Source organism: Paramisgurnus dabryanus, chromosome 9 (assembly GCF_030506205.2).
Source record: "Paramisgurnus dabryanus chromosome 9, PD_genome_1.1, whole genome shotgun sequence".
Classification (NCBI taxonomy): Eukaryota; Metazoa; Chordata; class Actinopteri; order Cypriniformes; family Cobitidae; genus Paramisgurnus; species Paramisgurnus dabryanus.
Genome location: NC_133345.1, coordinates 38,550,587 through 38,566,295, shown reverse-complemented (window position 1 = coordinate 38,566,295; position 15,709 = coordinate 38,550,587). Strand labels below are relative to the sequence as shown.

General features: G+C 36.6%; 1 protein-coding gene across 8 annotated transcripts in view; it reads left to right on the top strand.

The window, feature by feature from the left end:
• Positions 1-15,709, top strand: part of large2 (LARGE xylosyl- and glucuronyltransferase 2) — a 142,791-nt gene that overhangs the window by 117,285 nt on the left and 9,797 nt on the right. For all 8 annotated transcript variants that reach the window (XM_065282814.2, XM_073815830.1, XM_065282815.2 and 5 more), the window contains 3 exons: positions 10,386-10,568; positions 14,194-14,483; positions 14,625-14,707. In XM_065282814.2, the coding sequence (XP_065138886.1) occupies positions 10,466-10,568; positions 14,194-14,483; positions 14,625-14,707 (476 nt within the window). In that variant the 5' untranslated portion in view covers positions 10,386-10,465. The remainder of the gene's footprint in view (positions 1-10,385; positions 10,569-14,193; positions 14,484-14,624; positions 14,708-15,709) is intronic.

The following is a 15,709-nucleotide window of genomic DNA, read 5'->3' as shown; positions in this document are numbered from 1 at the left end:
TATATATATATAAAAATATAAATATAAAAAATTATTTATTTATTTCGCCATACGGGTAAGGTTCATACTAAATATATTTTAAAATTGGAAAATATATTTAAATAAGCTTTACTTTCTACAAAATTCATGTCTCATATATTTAAAATACATTTTTGGCTAAAGAAATTTGTTTTTTGCCTTGAATAGCACAAACACAGTCCTGTAGGCCGCCATTGTTGTTATGGTTGTTAAGGACTCATGCATGCCTGTAGACTGAACATGTTATACGCATGCACATGCCTCCAACATTTTAACAGAATCCACTTTGGTCATATCAATAGAAACAATAGCGGTGTATTTTTTTTATCTTATTTTTTTTCTTAAAAGTCACAATTTAAGGACATCAAAACGCTGTTGTCATGTTAAAAAAGCCAAAACTTGTAAAAATGTAATGTATTCGTTTTTGGCAATGTTAGTGTTGTTTAGCCTAAAGCCGGCACCCAACAAGTCTGTGTACAAGAATTTTAATAATTTCATGCTATTGGTCCATCATACACTGATGCTCGGTTTCAAGAATTTTTTAACTGTCTCATTGTCTATTGCCAACATAAGCAGCTGCTTTCTAAGGCATCCTAGCTATCCTAGAACATCATAAGTGACTGAATTTAATAAGCAGAAATGATCGTACATTACATTACACGTAACATTATGTATAAACACATTTCAGTACATTCTGGGATTGCCATGTCCCAAAAGGATAATGCAGTGATGCTTTAGATTTCAACAAATGTTGGTGCCTTTTATGCCTTGCTGCATAGGTAGTTAACTCATTACATTTGAAACAACCCTGAAGAAACATAAGACACTTAAGTGGGTTGTCAATATGGGTCCACACCTTTGACTACAGTCATTGTAGTGATTTGTGATTGGCACTTAGCTAGACCCTAGAAATCCAGGACTGCCCACGTATTGATTTGTACTTCAATCAGCAACATCTTCTTTGTGATTATATTCACAATGACAAAGTCCCTCATTTTAAAGGGCAATGCCACTTTAATTGTGGGCCGTCTACATAGAGATTATCATACTGGGACTTACGGATGCAGCGAAGCTCTGGGTTTTCCACCTGCCCTGCACAGCACCCAACATATGCATGACAAAGCCAAAGATTAATATGTTAAATATTCATCAAAGTGGCCATGGCAAACGCTTTTATTCAAAGTGACTTACTGGAACAATCCCAATGTAATAACCTAGGATTAAATGTCTTTCTCAGTGCACAATGGTGGTAGTGTGGCTCCTCTCGCTGAATTAGTAGAGCATTGTGTTAGCAGCACAAATGTTAGAGGTTTGATTCAAAGATATTGAAAATAAGAATGAGCACTCCACTATTACTATAAACAGGGCACAATGCAATGCTCAATGTGACGAGAGAAGTCCTGCCTTCTAGTTAACTCTTTAAAAAAAAAAAAAAATGGCTGGCAGGGAATGAGTTAAAAAAGACCAATCATAAGTCAATGAAGACTTTCTGTGGGAGGGACTTGGTACAGTCATGTGAAACAATTGTACATATGCATTGTAGCTTACATGTTGTGTTTTTTTCCACATTTTGAGCATAAGAAACAAAAAAGTATTGTACAGAAATCTTAACTGGCGCTGTCCTGTGAGCGGGACAACTGAGCTTACTTCAATATTTTGCATGTAAATTTTTATCTATCATGAAAAAACTATATATCCTTGGGTTTAATAATGTAGTTTTCATATTTCAAAACATTTTAGCGGTAATAATAATGCAGTGACGGTAATTTATTAATTTGTGATAAGAGTATGCAGCAAACTGTTGACACCTAGTGGCTGTTGTTGGTAGAACCACTAAAAGTGTGACACAAACCTTATTTTTTGTGATAATTTTATTTATAAAATATATACTTTATTGCATTTTTTAAATTTATTACAATAAATGTAATACAAAATTTTTTAAATGTAATTTTTCACCTCCAGACACTTCCATGAAAAACTTAAAGTGTGGTCTTTAAAACAAGATTTAAACATTAATTTGAAGGTATACATCACCTTTTCACCCCCCAAAACTCAAAACGAGCTGATGCACCTGTTAAAGCCAATGTTTTCATTTAAAATTACCAAAATAAACACGTCCCTACCCCAACAGAATGTGGACCTTCTTTTGTTAGACCCGCCCCACACATACACAACCCAGGTAACGTTACCGGTTAGTAGACACGCCCCTTACTGATGATTGGCTACAAGTGTGTTTTGGTACTGTGCCCGACTCCCTTTTCCAAAATGTTTTTCAACAATCATGCACCCCGCCTTTAAGGTTAATTGTGACCTAAACATGTAATTTTAGAGAAATCTGTCTTTCCCCATTCAAGAACGTGGGACTTTAGTTTTGCATGACTGAAATAACTGCCAAGAGGTGTTTCAAACATGGCCGCCTTGTGGCGTGAGTTCCTTATAGGTACTTTGTTCGATTCCTAGGAATACATACTGATAAAATGTATAGCTTGAATGCATTGTAAGTCACTTTGAATAAAATGTTTTAATCTAAATGTAATTCATGCCATTGTTTGAGCCAATGTTGCTAAAACCAGGTATTCAAAGAAACCATTTGACAAATGCCTTACTTGTTTGTCTTGGCATAATATACTCAGATAAAAATTTTATATTTTAGCATCCATAAAGCTTTAAGACCTTAGTAACAGGTTACCCAGTGCAACCCTGGCATTTACCCACACCAAACCTCCTTTCTCTGAAACTTATGCGCTTGCATTTTGTAGAAAATAAGGTTGAAAGTGTGTGTATGGAGGTATGTTAGCTATTACAGGACTGCTGATGTCCTTTCATGCATTCATGGAACTTTGATATAGGTTGATAAGTGGATTTTCAGATAAGAGGGCGTATGGACTGTTTATTCATCCCGATCAATACTGGAGTGCACTAAAAGGGGCTCACTGGTTTAATGTGTATGGCCCTACTGCAGATGAGATGAGTATGTAGGCTATAAAAGCCACTGGGGTCTGAGTGTTGTGTATAGTATTTCAATCCCCTCCACTCAGCCAAGCACAGTAATTTCTGTTTTACTAGTGCACCTGTCCCTGTCGAGCAGGACTGCAGGGTCTTGTTGCCTGTTCGACAAAAGATCCCTATGAAAGCCGTCCAGATAGCCTTCCCGACCCCTCGCTCTGCATCTTATACTGTCTCTCTCTCTCGCTTCTTTTGTTTCCTCTTTTACTTTCTCTCTCGTTTAATGGATGCTTTGGGTGGAGGGCTGTCACCTTTTAAAAGCCATGCATTTTAACGTTCCTCAATAAAGTGACTATTAAAAGGCACCTTCAACAAAAGCTGTAAAACACATGCATTTCCTGCTTGGAAAGTTGTCCAGATTCGGCTGAGGCAGCAGTTTAGCATTTGAGTAGAGAGTTTGCCAATTTCTATTACAGGAAGAAAGCAAGAATAGGCTGGTTTTTGTAATATAAGACAAAAAAGTGAAAAGTGAGAGCAAACGCCCAATGTGACCTCACATCCAAAGCATTTGAGCCTTTCTACTCCCACATGCAGTAGAGACGAGCCCTGAGGTGATGTTGTCTCATCCTTGCTCCCGCTCTGTTCAGAGAATATTAAAAAGCAGCAGATAAGAGATTTATGTGTTGATGATCAGACCTCTAGCTATGAAAGAATCAGATGTCAACTTACCTGTGCCAATACAAAAGGAGGGGGGGTGCCGCCTACCGGGTTTTCGGAAAAACAGGTGCAACACCTAGATTCTGTTTTATGGAAAAACAAATTGTTTGGATTCTTGAAATATCAGGGATTTTGTAAAAGTAATTTATGCATCAATGTCACTGCCAAATAGGATTTAAAAAAGAATGACATTTTCAGACAGGTAGTCTTGCACTTTTGGATGCTTAAACAAACAATAAATGGCTTACTAAGAGCTGGGATAGAAGATACATTTTAACATGGACATAATTGCAAGCATCTTTGATAAAAAAAATCTTAACATGTTTATGCTCAGCTTTTCTTGAGATCTGTTTTTGAGAAGCATACATTATTTTATATAAAGAAGAATTCGTATCTTGTAGAAGTTTACTAATTCAAAAGTCTGAGATGCATGTTAGGTGTAACATTTCAAATTATTTAAAAGATCCACATGCTGCTTTTGTAAATATGTAATGCCACAGTCTTGTTGAAAAGACCCTGAATAATACAGACATCCCAGTCATATTCCATCACTCATATGCTGTCATATTTTTTTAAAGGGTGCGATTTCATGTTTTCCTTCGTCTTTAGAGTTTTAAAAGCTGTTTGCATATAGAAGATCCGTAAAGTCGCAAAGATTAAAGTCACAAACCCCTTTTTTTTTTTTTTAAAGTAAAGGCTCATCCACACCTTACTAAAATATCTCATTCAAACATGCTCCCGATTATCTACGTCACTGAGTGGGAAGATTTGCATAACACCGCCCAAATGAGTGAGTCTCTTGAAATCCAGATTTAGTAGGTGTCCAGCATCAGAATTTTTAAAAAGCCCTTGAAGCCAATTTTTTTTTGCACATAAGATTAAGGTCTGAACTTACTATAACCATTATTTTTAGAGGATTTAAAAAATATTTCCTAAAGAATTATTTAAATTTTTTAGATTATTATTATAAAAAATTATCATTACCGCAACATGATATTCCATTAAATATATGCATTTACAAACTCATGTTTCGGTAATGAGAACTAAAAAGTTGTCTAGGTACTATGACAAACAAAATGTCAACTTTTATCTGGAGAGAAAAAATAAGAACTGCTTACCTGGTAGCCATCTTGTGTGTCACAGTCAATTATGTCCCTTCCAACTATTTTTTTTTTCATGAACAATGATTAAAAATTGTTGTGGAGGATGAGAACATTGGTCTTTTTTATAGTATAAAATGCACTGAAGCTTTTTAGATTTTTTTTAGATTTTTAAATTATAAATTTTCCATGTCAAAGAACCAAAATCCAGTCATTGACACGTAGCGGTAATGAAAATATTTTCCCTTAAATGTGGAAAAAACAACAAAATTGATTTGTATGATGTCATTTGAAATTAGGTGCAAAACAGCACATGAAGAGATGTTTGTAACTGTATGCTTCTTATTTTGATAGCATTTACATTTTTTATCAAAATGTTTCATGACACCTCATGAGTCTAATTTCGCGAGAATCACCTAAATGTATGCAGATAAAGAAAGTGTAACTTTTGTTTTACCTGTAGCATTATTGCCCCCGCCACCCTGTCATGGAGACGGTGCGTTTTGGTAAGGGGCGTAACATTTCCATCACACGCTAGACGTATTCGGCCAATCAATGCACTGGATAGCTCATCACAGCACATCGCACACTTTTCAGAACGATGAGCTTTGTACAAATCAACGCGCCAAATCAGTGACATAGAGGAGCAACAATAATGTATGGTATGTGGAAAATAATGCGTGTTTTGAAACTTAAACCATGTAAAGACATTGCATTACACCAAATACACAAAATAATGTTATTTTTAGCAACCTCATATGCAGTACACATGCACGCGTACTGTATGCTTTGTGTATGTAGGTTCACGCACACGTAAAAACAGACTATACTCTGTTCTTAAGCCGAGGTTCAAACAAGGGATTTTGTTTCTGTAAGGCAACAGTGCTAACCACTGAGCTACTGTCTTGCTCCACTAACTGTTGGTTTATAATAAGAGCGCACAGGAGTATTTGTTGGAGGGGTGCTCTAAGGACACAGATTGTTGGCAGAAGTTGAAAGACTAACCGCCAGGGGTCACGTAGTGAGAACCTGACCATTTTGAATTACGACCAACTGACCTTTAATGCTGGACGTGCAGCACCGGGATGCCTGTGATGTCTGTGAGCTCAGGAGTAAAGAGGCAGAAAGATTTCAATGTAATTAGGTGAGAGATCTGTCCGTTCGCATCTTCAGGCTCTTCACGCAGATAAAGCTGGCAAGAGCAGATATCGTTCAGTTTTTGCAGAGCGCAGCTGCTGTATGTGCCTGCCTGTAATAATTCAGATTTATCTGCTGTTGTCAGGATGCTGTGGGACTAGAATCACGTTCTGCGTGCTTAGTGTAAAAAATTTTTTGGGGGTAGGTAAAGATTTGGCTGTTTAACCCTGCTGGTGCCATCTAATTGGACCCACAACGCATATTTTGAAGGTAACATATAAATTGACATTATATTATAGTACAGGATTACCTCTACTACAGATTTGCCATCACATTGACTTGTCACATTGCATTTATGTCTCAGGGGATTGACTAAATTACTAAAATCGATGATCAAAACAACGCACACTTCTGCATAATTTTTTTTAAGCAAATGCATTCGGAAACAATGAGTGTCACGTTATTGAACCGTAGAGAGATTTGATGGATGATGATGTAGATAACAAATGAATAAAGGAGTCATGTTGCATCATGGGTCAATAATGAGTGAGTTATTTTGTAATATGTACGAGTGAGTCAGTCAGCAGATTTTCTTGGTTAACTTCTTTGTATTCCTAGTAGTCTATATTTCGTCAGCATAATTGAAATAATTTTTTTGTTGATGATGTTGTTGAATGCACTCCTATATCGTCTGCCTCTTCTGGGGTCAATTCATACAACCGTTACTGAAGGTTAACTATTCATCTGCAGGTATGTGCTCTCGAGAAGAAATTATGTTTTTTGAGGAAAACATTGCAGGATTTTTCTCATTTTAATGGACTTTAATAGAGCCCAACATTTAATACTTAACGATCCCATACAAGGCATAAGGGTCTTATCTAGCGAAACGATTGTCATTTTTGACAAGAAAAATAAAAAATATGCTCTTTTAAATCACAACTTTTCGTCTATATCCGGTCGTGATGCGTCAGCGTGACCTCACGCAATACCTCATGACGTCAAGAGGTCACAGAGGACGAACGCGAAACTCCGCCCCAGTGTTTACAAATCTGTTGAAAGAGGACCGTTCCTACGTTGTTGTATTTCAACTGATACTAATTAATGTCTTTGTGTCAGTTTATTGTTTACAATGGTCCGCAAATGTGCGTTTTATATATGTAACACGTGACCTCCCAACGTCACTACGCATTTACGTTAGGTTGCGCTGGACCGGACCTAGACGAAAAGTTGTGGTTTAAAAGAGCATATTTTTTATTTTTCTTGTCAAAAATGACAATCATTTCGCTAGATAAGACCCTTATGCCTCGTTTGGGATCGTTTAGAGTCCTTTGAAACTCTGTTGAAAAAAACTGTTAAGTGTTGAGTTAAGTATTAAATGTTGGGCTCTATTAAAGTCCATTAAAATGAGAAAAATCCTGCAATGTTTTCCTCAAAAAACATAATTTCTTCTCGACTGAACAAAGAAAGACATCAACATTTTGGATGACATGGTGGTAAGTAAATTATCTGGATTTTTCTTTTAAGAAAATGGAATACTCCTTTAATTTTTGCTTTATTGTAAACTCACGGGCTCGGACTTAGAACGAAAAGAGTTACATACTGTGCACTTTTGTATTTTGGGCTTTTTCCCCACTAGCCAGACACACTAGGTTGTGTATTTTTTGCAGCCGTGGTAATTGTTTGTTTGTTTGTGTCCAGTAACAAGCGGTGGAGTGCTCAGAAAGGCCTTAAGTGTAAGAGAGCCACATGGAAGATCGCAAACAAACAAACAAAGGCAAAGTCAGGCAATGGAGGATGTTATTTATCAAACAGAAGCCCAACGGTGGCCACACATCCACAACAAAACAAAGTGTGACAAAAACTGGAAAGCACACCATACGCAAATAAAAGTTTTTGGCACACTCTACAATAAGGTTGTATTATTTAAAATAAGTAAATGCATTAGCTAACTAATGAATTAAACAGGGAGCAATATAGTTTTTTAGCATCTGTTAATCTAACATTAAAGGCTCATTTTCCAGCTCCCCTATAGTTAAACATTTGATTTTTATCTTTTTGGAATCCATTCAGCTGATCTCCACTTTAAGGATTTCTTGGCATAATCCATTGAATCTGATTAGACCATTAGCGTTGCGCTCAAAAATAAACAAAGATTTTCGATATTTTTCCTAGTTAAAATTTCTGTAGTTACATTATGAACTAAGACCAACGGAAAATTAAAAGTTGTGATGTTCTTGCCGTAAATGGCTAGGAGGACTACACTCTCATTCTGGCGTAATAATCAAGGACTTTGCTGTCGTAACATGGCTGCAGCAGGCGCAATGATATTACGCAGCAAAATCAAAACTCTTTGGTCATTTTTGAGCACGATGCTAATGGTCTAATCAGATTCAATAGATTATGCTAAGCTATGCTAAAAGTGTTAGCTCCAGACCCGGAGATCGGCTGAATAGATTCCAAAACGGTAAAAATAAAATGTTTCACTCTAAAAGAGTTGGAAAATGAGCATATTTAAAAAAAAGTGGAGTGTCCTTTTAATGTTAGTTACCACCAATTCAATTGTTTATGTTAGATAATTTTGCATTAACTAATGTTACCATTAGTTAAGATTAATAATGCTATAGAAGTATTTTTAATTGAAAGTTCATGTTAGCTAATGGATTAAAGGGCCCATATTATGCAAAATCCACTTTTACAAAATGTTTGGACAAAAATGTGTGTTGACAGTGTGTGAACACAACAACCATACAACAAAAAAAATACAACCTGTACATCTTTTTTAATCCCCATTAAACCAAAGCAGTATCATTAATTTTAGCCAAAAGCTTTTCCAAAATGTGTTTGTTAGCACATTGTAGCGTTAATGAAGCTAAAGATACTATTGTCTTAGACTGTATTCACAAGAATCAGATCTATTTTTAACCAAAACTTACAGACATACAGACATTAAAAACAGCAATTTTTGCTCCCACCCAAATAGAGGCATTTTGGACATTCTATAAAAAATGATCCGTGGGATATTTTGAGCTGAAACTTCAGAAACATTTCAGGCACACCTGAGACTTATACATTTTCAGTGCAGTTTATGCTAAAATGTTAATACTTTGTGAAACAGGGCCAAAGAATGTCACACATAAGGGGAAAGAAACAAGATACAACATTTTTTCGTTTCCTTTAAGAACGTTCAGGGTTTCTGTGCTAGTAATTTATGCTTAAATTATTTTCTTTGGCCAAGAAACTTAATAATAGCCCTGCTTACAACAGCAGGGTAAAGCAAAATCACCCCTCGACAGCAAAAACCGGCAAAGATCTCTGCAATGCACAAATGAAGCGGCCACAGTCAGTGCCAGTAAAACTTCTCAGATCCCGGGGGCAAAAGGCAATAATCTCAAAAACGTCACCCTCACGTCTTAAGCTTCTCTCATTTAGTAAGCTGTTTCTCTCGCCGCCATCCAATCTTGTTTCTTGCAGGCGTATGTCTAATTATACGTAAGCGTGATTAATTAAGCTCATAATAAAACAAAGACGATTTTGTCTCTCTTTCACGCTCTCGCCGTCTTTCTCTTTTTTTCCTGTGGTTAATCTGTGTCTGCCGCGGTGATGAAGAGCCTCCCACCGCTTGCTCTTTAATTAAGAGTGCTGTAAACAACAATGGCTGTCCTGTAGCGCACCTCGCGTGAGGACAGACGCGAATACGTGACGAAAAGTTGCGTGCGAAATGGTACAAAGGAGTCAGGAAAGTTTAGACAGCGTTTAGTTTATAAACACATTATTTCCCCCAGGAGGTATGTGATACTTTTAATGCAGAGACAGAATTGCACAAACAAGGGAAAACAACAGTGGATCAATATTTATTATTATACTAGTATCTGCATTGTCCAGTCATACTGACGCTTTTATTGGTCGGCTCAAATTCATGCCTTTAGAAACCTGGTACCCCTGAGGATTTACTGATGAATTATTAAACCCAAATGGGATCGGTAGACTTTTTAAAGTAACGTTTTGTGCAAACGATGTGTTATACGAAGCTGGTGATATCATACATTTTATTTATTTTATGCTGATGAATAAGTCTATGTACGCAAAAAGTGCAACAGCTTTCAGTAAGTCATGCATAGATTTATTACCCTAAAAAATAAAAATTACAAACGTACACATAGCGCTATGGCACTTAATGGGCTTTGAATCTTTTGTGTCTGTTTATGGCAACTACAGAGACATCCAGCAAACAAATTATATACAAACAGTCATATATTTTTATGGTGTGTTATTCCCCAAAACATGCAATTTTTATTTTATTTTAGTGAGAATAAACCAATATAACTTCCCATGCATGGTGTCTTTTCTTGGACCATGTGTTGGTCTGGTTCTCTCTAGAAACACTCATTCGATTAGATTTGAGGACTGGAACTGTTGTATAACTAAAAAATGACCTTTCTCTCTCTTTCTCTTGATGTTTTATTTTAGAAGAGAGGATGCTGCAGGAGACTAGTGTTAGAGTAACCCCAACCTGAACACTCCTTACCCGTCCGGTCCTCCACAATCCCATGATGCTCTGCCCGTGCCGAGGGAAGCTGAAGCTGCTGGTGGTTTCTCTCAGTTTCATCATCCTGTTCACCTGGCTCTACCTGCTCGTAGGGAACTCAGAAAGTAAGTATCGACAAGCTTGCCGTCAGATCTTTGGATTTGGGGGGGAAATTGAGCTCTGCGAGAAGGACGCACATCAATTTTCTGTGTTCTGATGCTAAATCTGGGCTGACAAAAGAGTTTTTTACTTTAAGATCGATGATATGAATGTTGAATCCTCGGATGGTTTTCATGCTCACAATGACAGTCAACTGATCTTCAGTCAGATCTAAGAAAGATAAGCGCTTCTATGACTCTCTATCTCTCAAATGTTCAGCACCTCTTCTCCATCTGTAAGAAAACATTCCCACATCCACACAAGCCTAATACACACATGTACAGCACACTAAAAGAGAGATAACAGATCATAAACATCAATATTCGCGAAACTAAAGATTAAGAGAAGACATGTCATTTACTTTAAAAATGCCAGCTGTTGAGAGTGCGAAATGTAAAGATTTTTCAGGCATGTTTAATGATAGAGGTTTTCGTTTACTGTAAGATTTTATACATTCTGCCAAAACACATCTGTTAACAAGTTGCATTGTGACATTTAAAGTTAAATTAGTCTATATTTATTTTCATATAGGGAGGTAACCGGTTTATGGCAGTGGTTATTAAACTGGAGGGGCGTGCGAAATGGTGTCGGGGCTTCAGTTTTATGGCATTTTATAAAATACATGAATATATCACAAATTCTGTGTAATTAAACTAGGGCGGTCAAAATGAACACGTTAATAACACGTTAACGGAAATTCATTTTAACAACACTAATTTTATTAACGTGCGGTTAACGCAAAGTGCAATTTCTGACCGTAGGCCTGGCATGTTGTTGGATAAATTGAGAGGCAGCCTTATGCTGCATTTACACCAACCGCGTTTCAGGCATCAAAATTGGGTTGTTTGTGGGTTGTTTATACATTGACCCGCGCATCACTAATTCGCATTGGCTACCCCCCAATGGGGCTGGTAGATTGACAATTAGGGTTGTGACAATTAATCGGGCAAATGCGCGTTTTCTCAATGAATGAATTTGAATGAATTACGGTGAAATGCAGGCACATCCAAAAGCCAGGGGGCGCTCTCGCTTAGAAACACCATTTGTGCCACAGAAGAAGTAGTATACCAAACACTATTCCAGGAAATGTCTAAAGGAATATTTATATCGCTGTTTTTCGGATTGTTTCAGGTATTTTCATGATAATAAAGAATATTTTAAATGATTGTGTTTGACGAGTGTTGCTTTTTTAAATGCACGTTATAAACGAGTCAAACTTGTAGTGATTTTAGATTGATAAGGACTTCCTACTGATCACGGAGCCGTAGTACATGCACAAGCTGTGCATGAAACACTGAATCGGAGCCTTACGATTCAGAATCGATTTCAGACAGGTCTTTTTAATGGGAGCGCGATGCATCGATGCACATCCCTATTGACAATGTTACAAAATCCACCCGCATTTGGCGTGTGGTCGGGTGTTAATTTCAGGCCCTGGTGGCAAGAATGTGGTGATTTTGTTTACGAACCTTTAAAAAAATCTTTAACTTTTTTCTTATTTTTAGTAAACTCTTTTACTAATAATACTGTAAACATACATTTGCATAATGCATCCATATTAGATTAGATTATTAAAAACGTGAAAAGTCTTAAGGTAAATATATACCAGATTAAAATGATTAAATTGTGATTAATCTTGAGTTAACTCATGACAATCATGCAAATAATCTAGATCTAGAAATATTTGAATCGATTGACAGCCCTAAATTTAACATAAGAAAAATAAGGCTAATAACCAACAGCACTACATTTGAGAACCTCTGTTTTACAGTAACAGAGTTGACAAGTTTCAGCAATAAACAGTTGACATTTTAATCTTAACTCTTTCCCCGCCATTGACGAGTTAACTCGTTTTTATTAACTCGTCAATAAAAAGAAACGGTTCCCTGCCAATGACGCGTTTTTCCGGAAATCCGTCTTTCCGCCGTATTTTCCACTAGGTGGCGCTATTGCACAATCTATAAATCCCGGAAGCAACCCCTTATGTTGAGTTTAGACTGCATGATTTAAAAACTTGTCGGGTCACAGATGTTTTCACTATCTGCGGTAGCGTTCAGTCGCTGCTGTTTCAGACTGCATGATGGATTGGCGACAGGGGGTTTCACACTGCATGACTTTGCCGTAGGAAGAATCGTAGAAACTTTGTCCCGGTCCGCAAACTACGTCTCACAACAAAACGCACGCAAGAAGTGGCGCGAAGGAAACAACGCGAGGCCACGCGTGCAAGACTGGATTTTTCACGTAAGACTGGGATTATTCTTAAAAATGGTAGCCCGCAAGAAGCTTACCATACAAATTGCATATACGTTCATTTGCAGCAGAAAGAAGTAAAGATCATGAAGGAGGATGTGGTTGGGGAGACTCCTCCCTGAACTTCCAGCTGTCCAGTATGTTGCTCTCTCATTGGCTGTAAGTCATCACCAATGTTATTTTCAGTCAAAACACAATTTCACACAGCGTGATTATGAATCGCCAACAGATATTTAGCATGCCAAATATCTCACGGGCGTCGGCAACTCGTCGTCAATTCTCTCAGATGACATCTTTGATAATTCACACGGTGTGACTGTCACTCGCAAGAACATTTTCTGAAAAGTATTAAACTTTCGTGAAAATCAAAAAAATGCTGGCGCTGACTAGCAACTTAAAAAAAAAACGCTGTCGGGGAAGGAGTTAAAAATAAAGCATTATTTATTGCCTGATAGGACGATGATGTCTTCTCAAAGTCATGCTTTTTTATATTAGTAATTAATTTTAAGTAGGGGGTTTCAAGCAGCAACTTTGGAGGTTTGAAAAGATTTACTTTTATAGCACATTTCGGATTGGCTAGGTTTTTTGGTTCGCTACAAAAGGCCAAGCTGCTTGTCTGGAGTTTTGATGTTTAAAGAGCCTTAGGCGGTGTGATTTCTCCCAGCACCTGTTTCAGTGATATCTGTCAGGTAGTGGGGTCAATTTATGTGTGGCATTAAAACAAATGCTTACAGCGTATTTAATTAACTTCTAATTATGTGTAGAAATCCTTTATAGAATACAAGCAAGGGACATTATGTTGTTTTCATTGGTAATAATGTCTTCTTTTATTGGATTAAAATGACCAACCCTTGGGGGGAAAATGTTCATCCTATCATCTCATACTCTCTTTTGCTCCACGACTAATCATTTATGTGTGTAAATGTGTAATGTACGTTGAAATGCATGCTAAATACCTGAATTTATCACTATCTTAGAACTACTGACTAAGTGTGTGTGTGTCTATTGGCTTATAGTGTATATGCACACTTTGTTTCCAGCTCTGGTTAATCTGCACCCTATCAGCGCAAAGCAAAAAAATCCACCAAAGCTTCTGATAAATTCAGTGCCTGTTACTTTGTTCTACCCGATCACACCCAATTTTCTGCCACTCCTATTCTTTCACCAGGCATCAATGTGCACATTAAGATGGAGTCTGTCTTTACCCTGAATAAAAAAATTCATGCCTTCTGTCTCTCCACAAATTCACACAAAACCCATCTTCCACTCGCATTCATTTATCTCTGAGGGATAATCTGTCAAAATCACTCATATAAATTCAAATGTGTTGTGCCGCATCAGACGGGCGCTCCCTGCTCCTCTCCGCGTGCCTGGTGGAATCCACAGAAGCTAGGCTGCTGGAACGGGACGTCCTGGCATCACGGGTTCGAGAGGTGGAGGAAGAGAACCGGCAGATCCGGCTACAGCTGAGCCAATCGCAGGGCCTGGCTGCCCAGCCTGCTGAGGGTAACTATGGCAACCAACAGTGGGTGGCGTCGGCGGATACCGGTCCGGAGGATGTGGAGAACACGGCCGAGGAACGAGCCAATCACAGCGAATGTTCTCGCTCGCCCACTGCGGAGAAGTGTGAGGTGAGATGGCACATTAGGTCCTGTCAAGTGTGAAAGGAAACATATATCCATTCAGTAGACCGTAAAGTTGATGAACCATATTATTATTCTGTAGGACAACAATGTTTAATCTGAAACACTTGCTCTCTTTTTCACACACAGTTGATTCACGTGGCATGTGTGTGTGCTGGTCATAACGCCAGTCGGGATGTGGTCACTCTGGTCAAATCCATCCTGTTCCATAGGTGAGACACATTTATAGTGGGGGGAAAAGACAAATCAACACCATGTTTAGTATTATATGTATGTATAATGAAAAGGAATAAATATTTTATTAAATTTATCCCATTTTTTATTTTGATTAATTCACAGGTTTGAAAAACGATTACTTGATTAATTGGGGGTGGGCAATCAACTATAGTCTTACTATAGTTTTGACTTCAATTTATGACTATAGCTTTCAAATTTTATATTTAAATGCGATTGTAATTCAATTTCATTAATAGCTAATACAATTTTAGGTTAAAATCATATAAAATTGGGTATGCAATGGTAAACAACCAAATAAAAATATTAGTGCTGGGAAAAGATTAATCGCGATTAATCGCATACAAAATAAAAGTTTTTTTTGTATAATATATGAGTTTTTGATGTGTGTAAATATTATGTATATTTAAACACACACATACACACACATATATATATATATATATATATATATATATATATATATATATATAGAGAGAGAGAGAGAGAGAGAGAGAGAAGACATTTTTTATTTAAATATCGTTTTTTATTTATATATATTTTAGAATATATACAAATATAAATAAATATATATACACATGTAAATGTTTCTTAAATACATACATGAATGTGTGTGTATTTTTATATACATAATAATTATAATAATTATACACAGCACAAACTCATATGTTATGCAAAAATACTTTTATTTTGTAGGAGATTAATCTAGATAAATCTATGCCCAGCTCTAATATATATATATATATATTTAGAAAAATATTATTTATATATTTTCAATTTATATGTATATATATATATATATATATATATATATATATATATATATATATATATATATATATATATATATTGTATATAAATTGAAAATATATAAATAATATTTTTCTAAAATGTATATATGTATGTGAGTGTATTAAAATATACATAATAATTACACACAGCACACACACATATATTATGCAAAAATAAACTTTTATTTT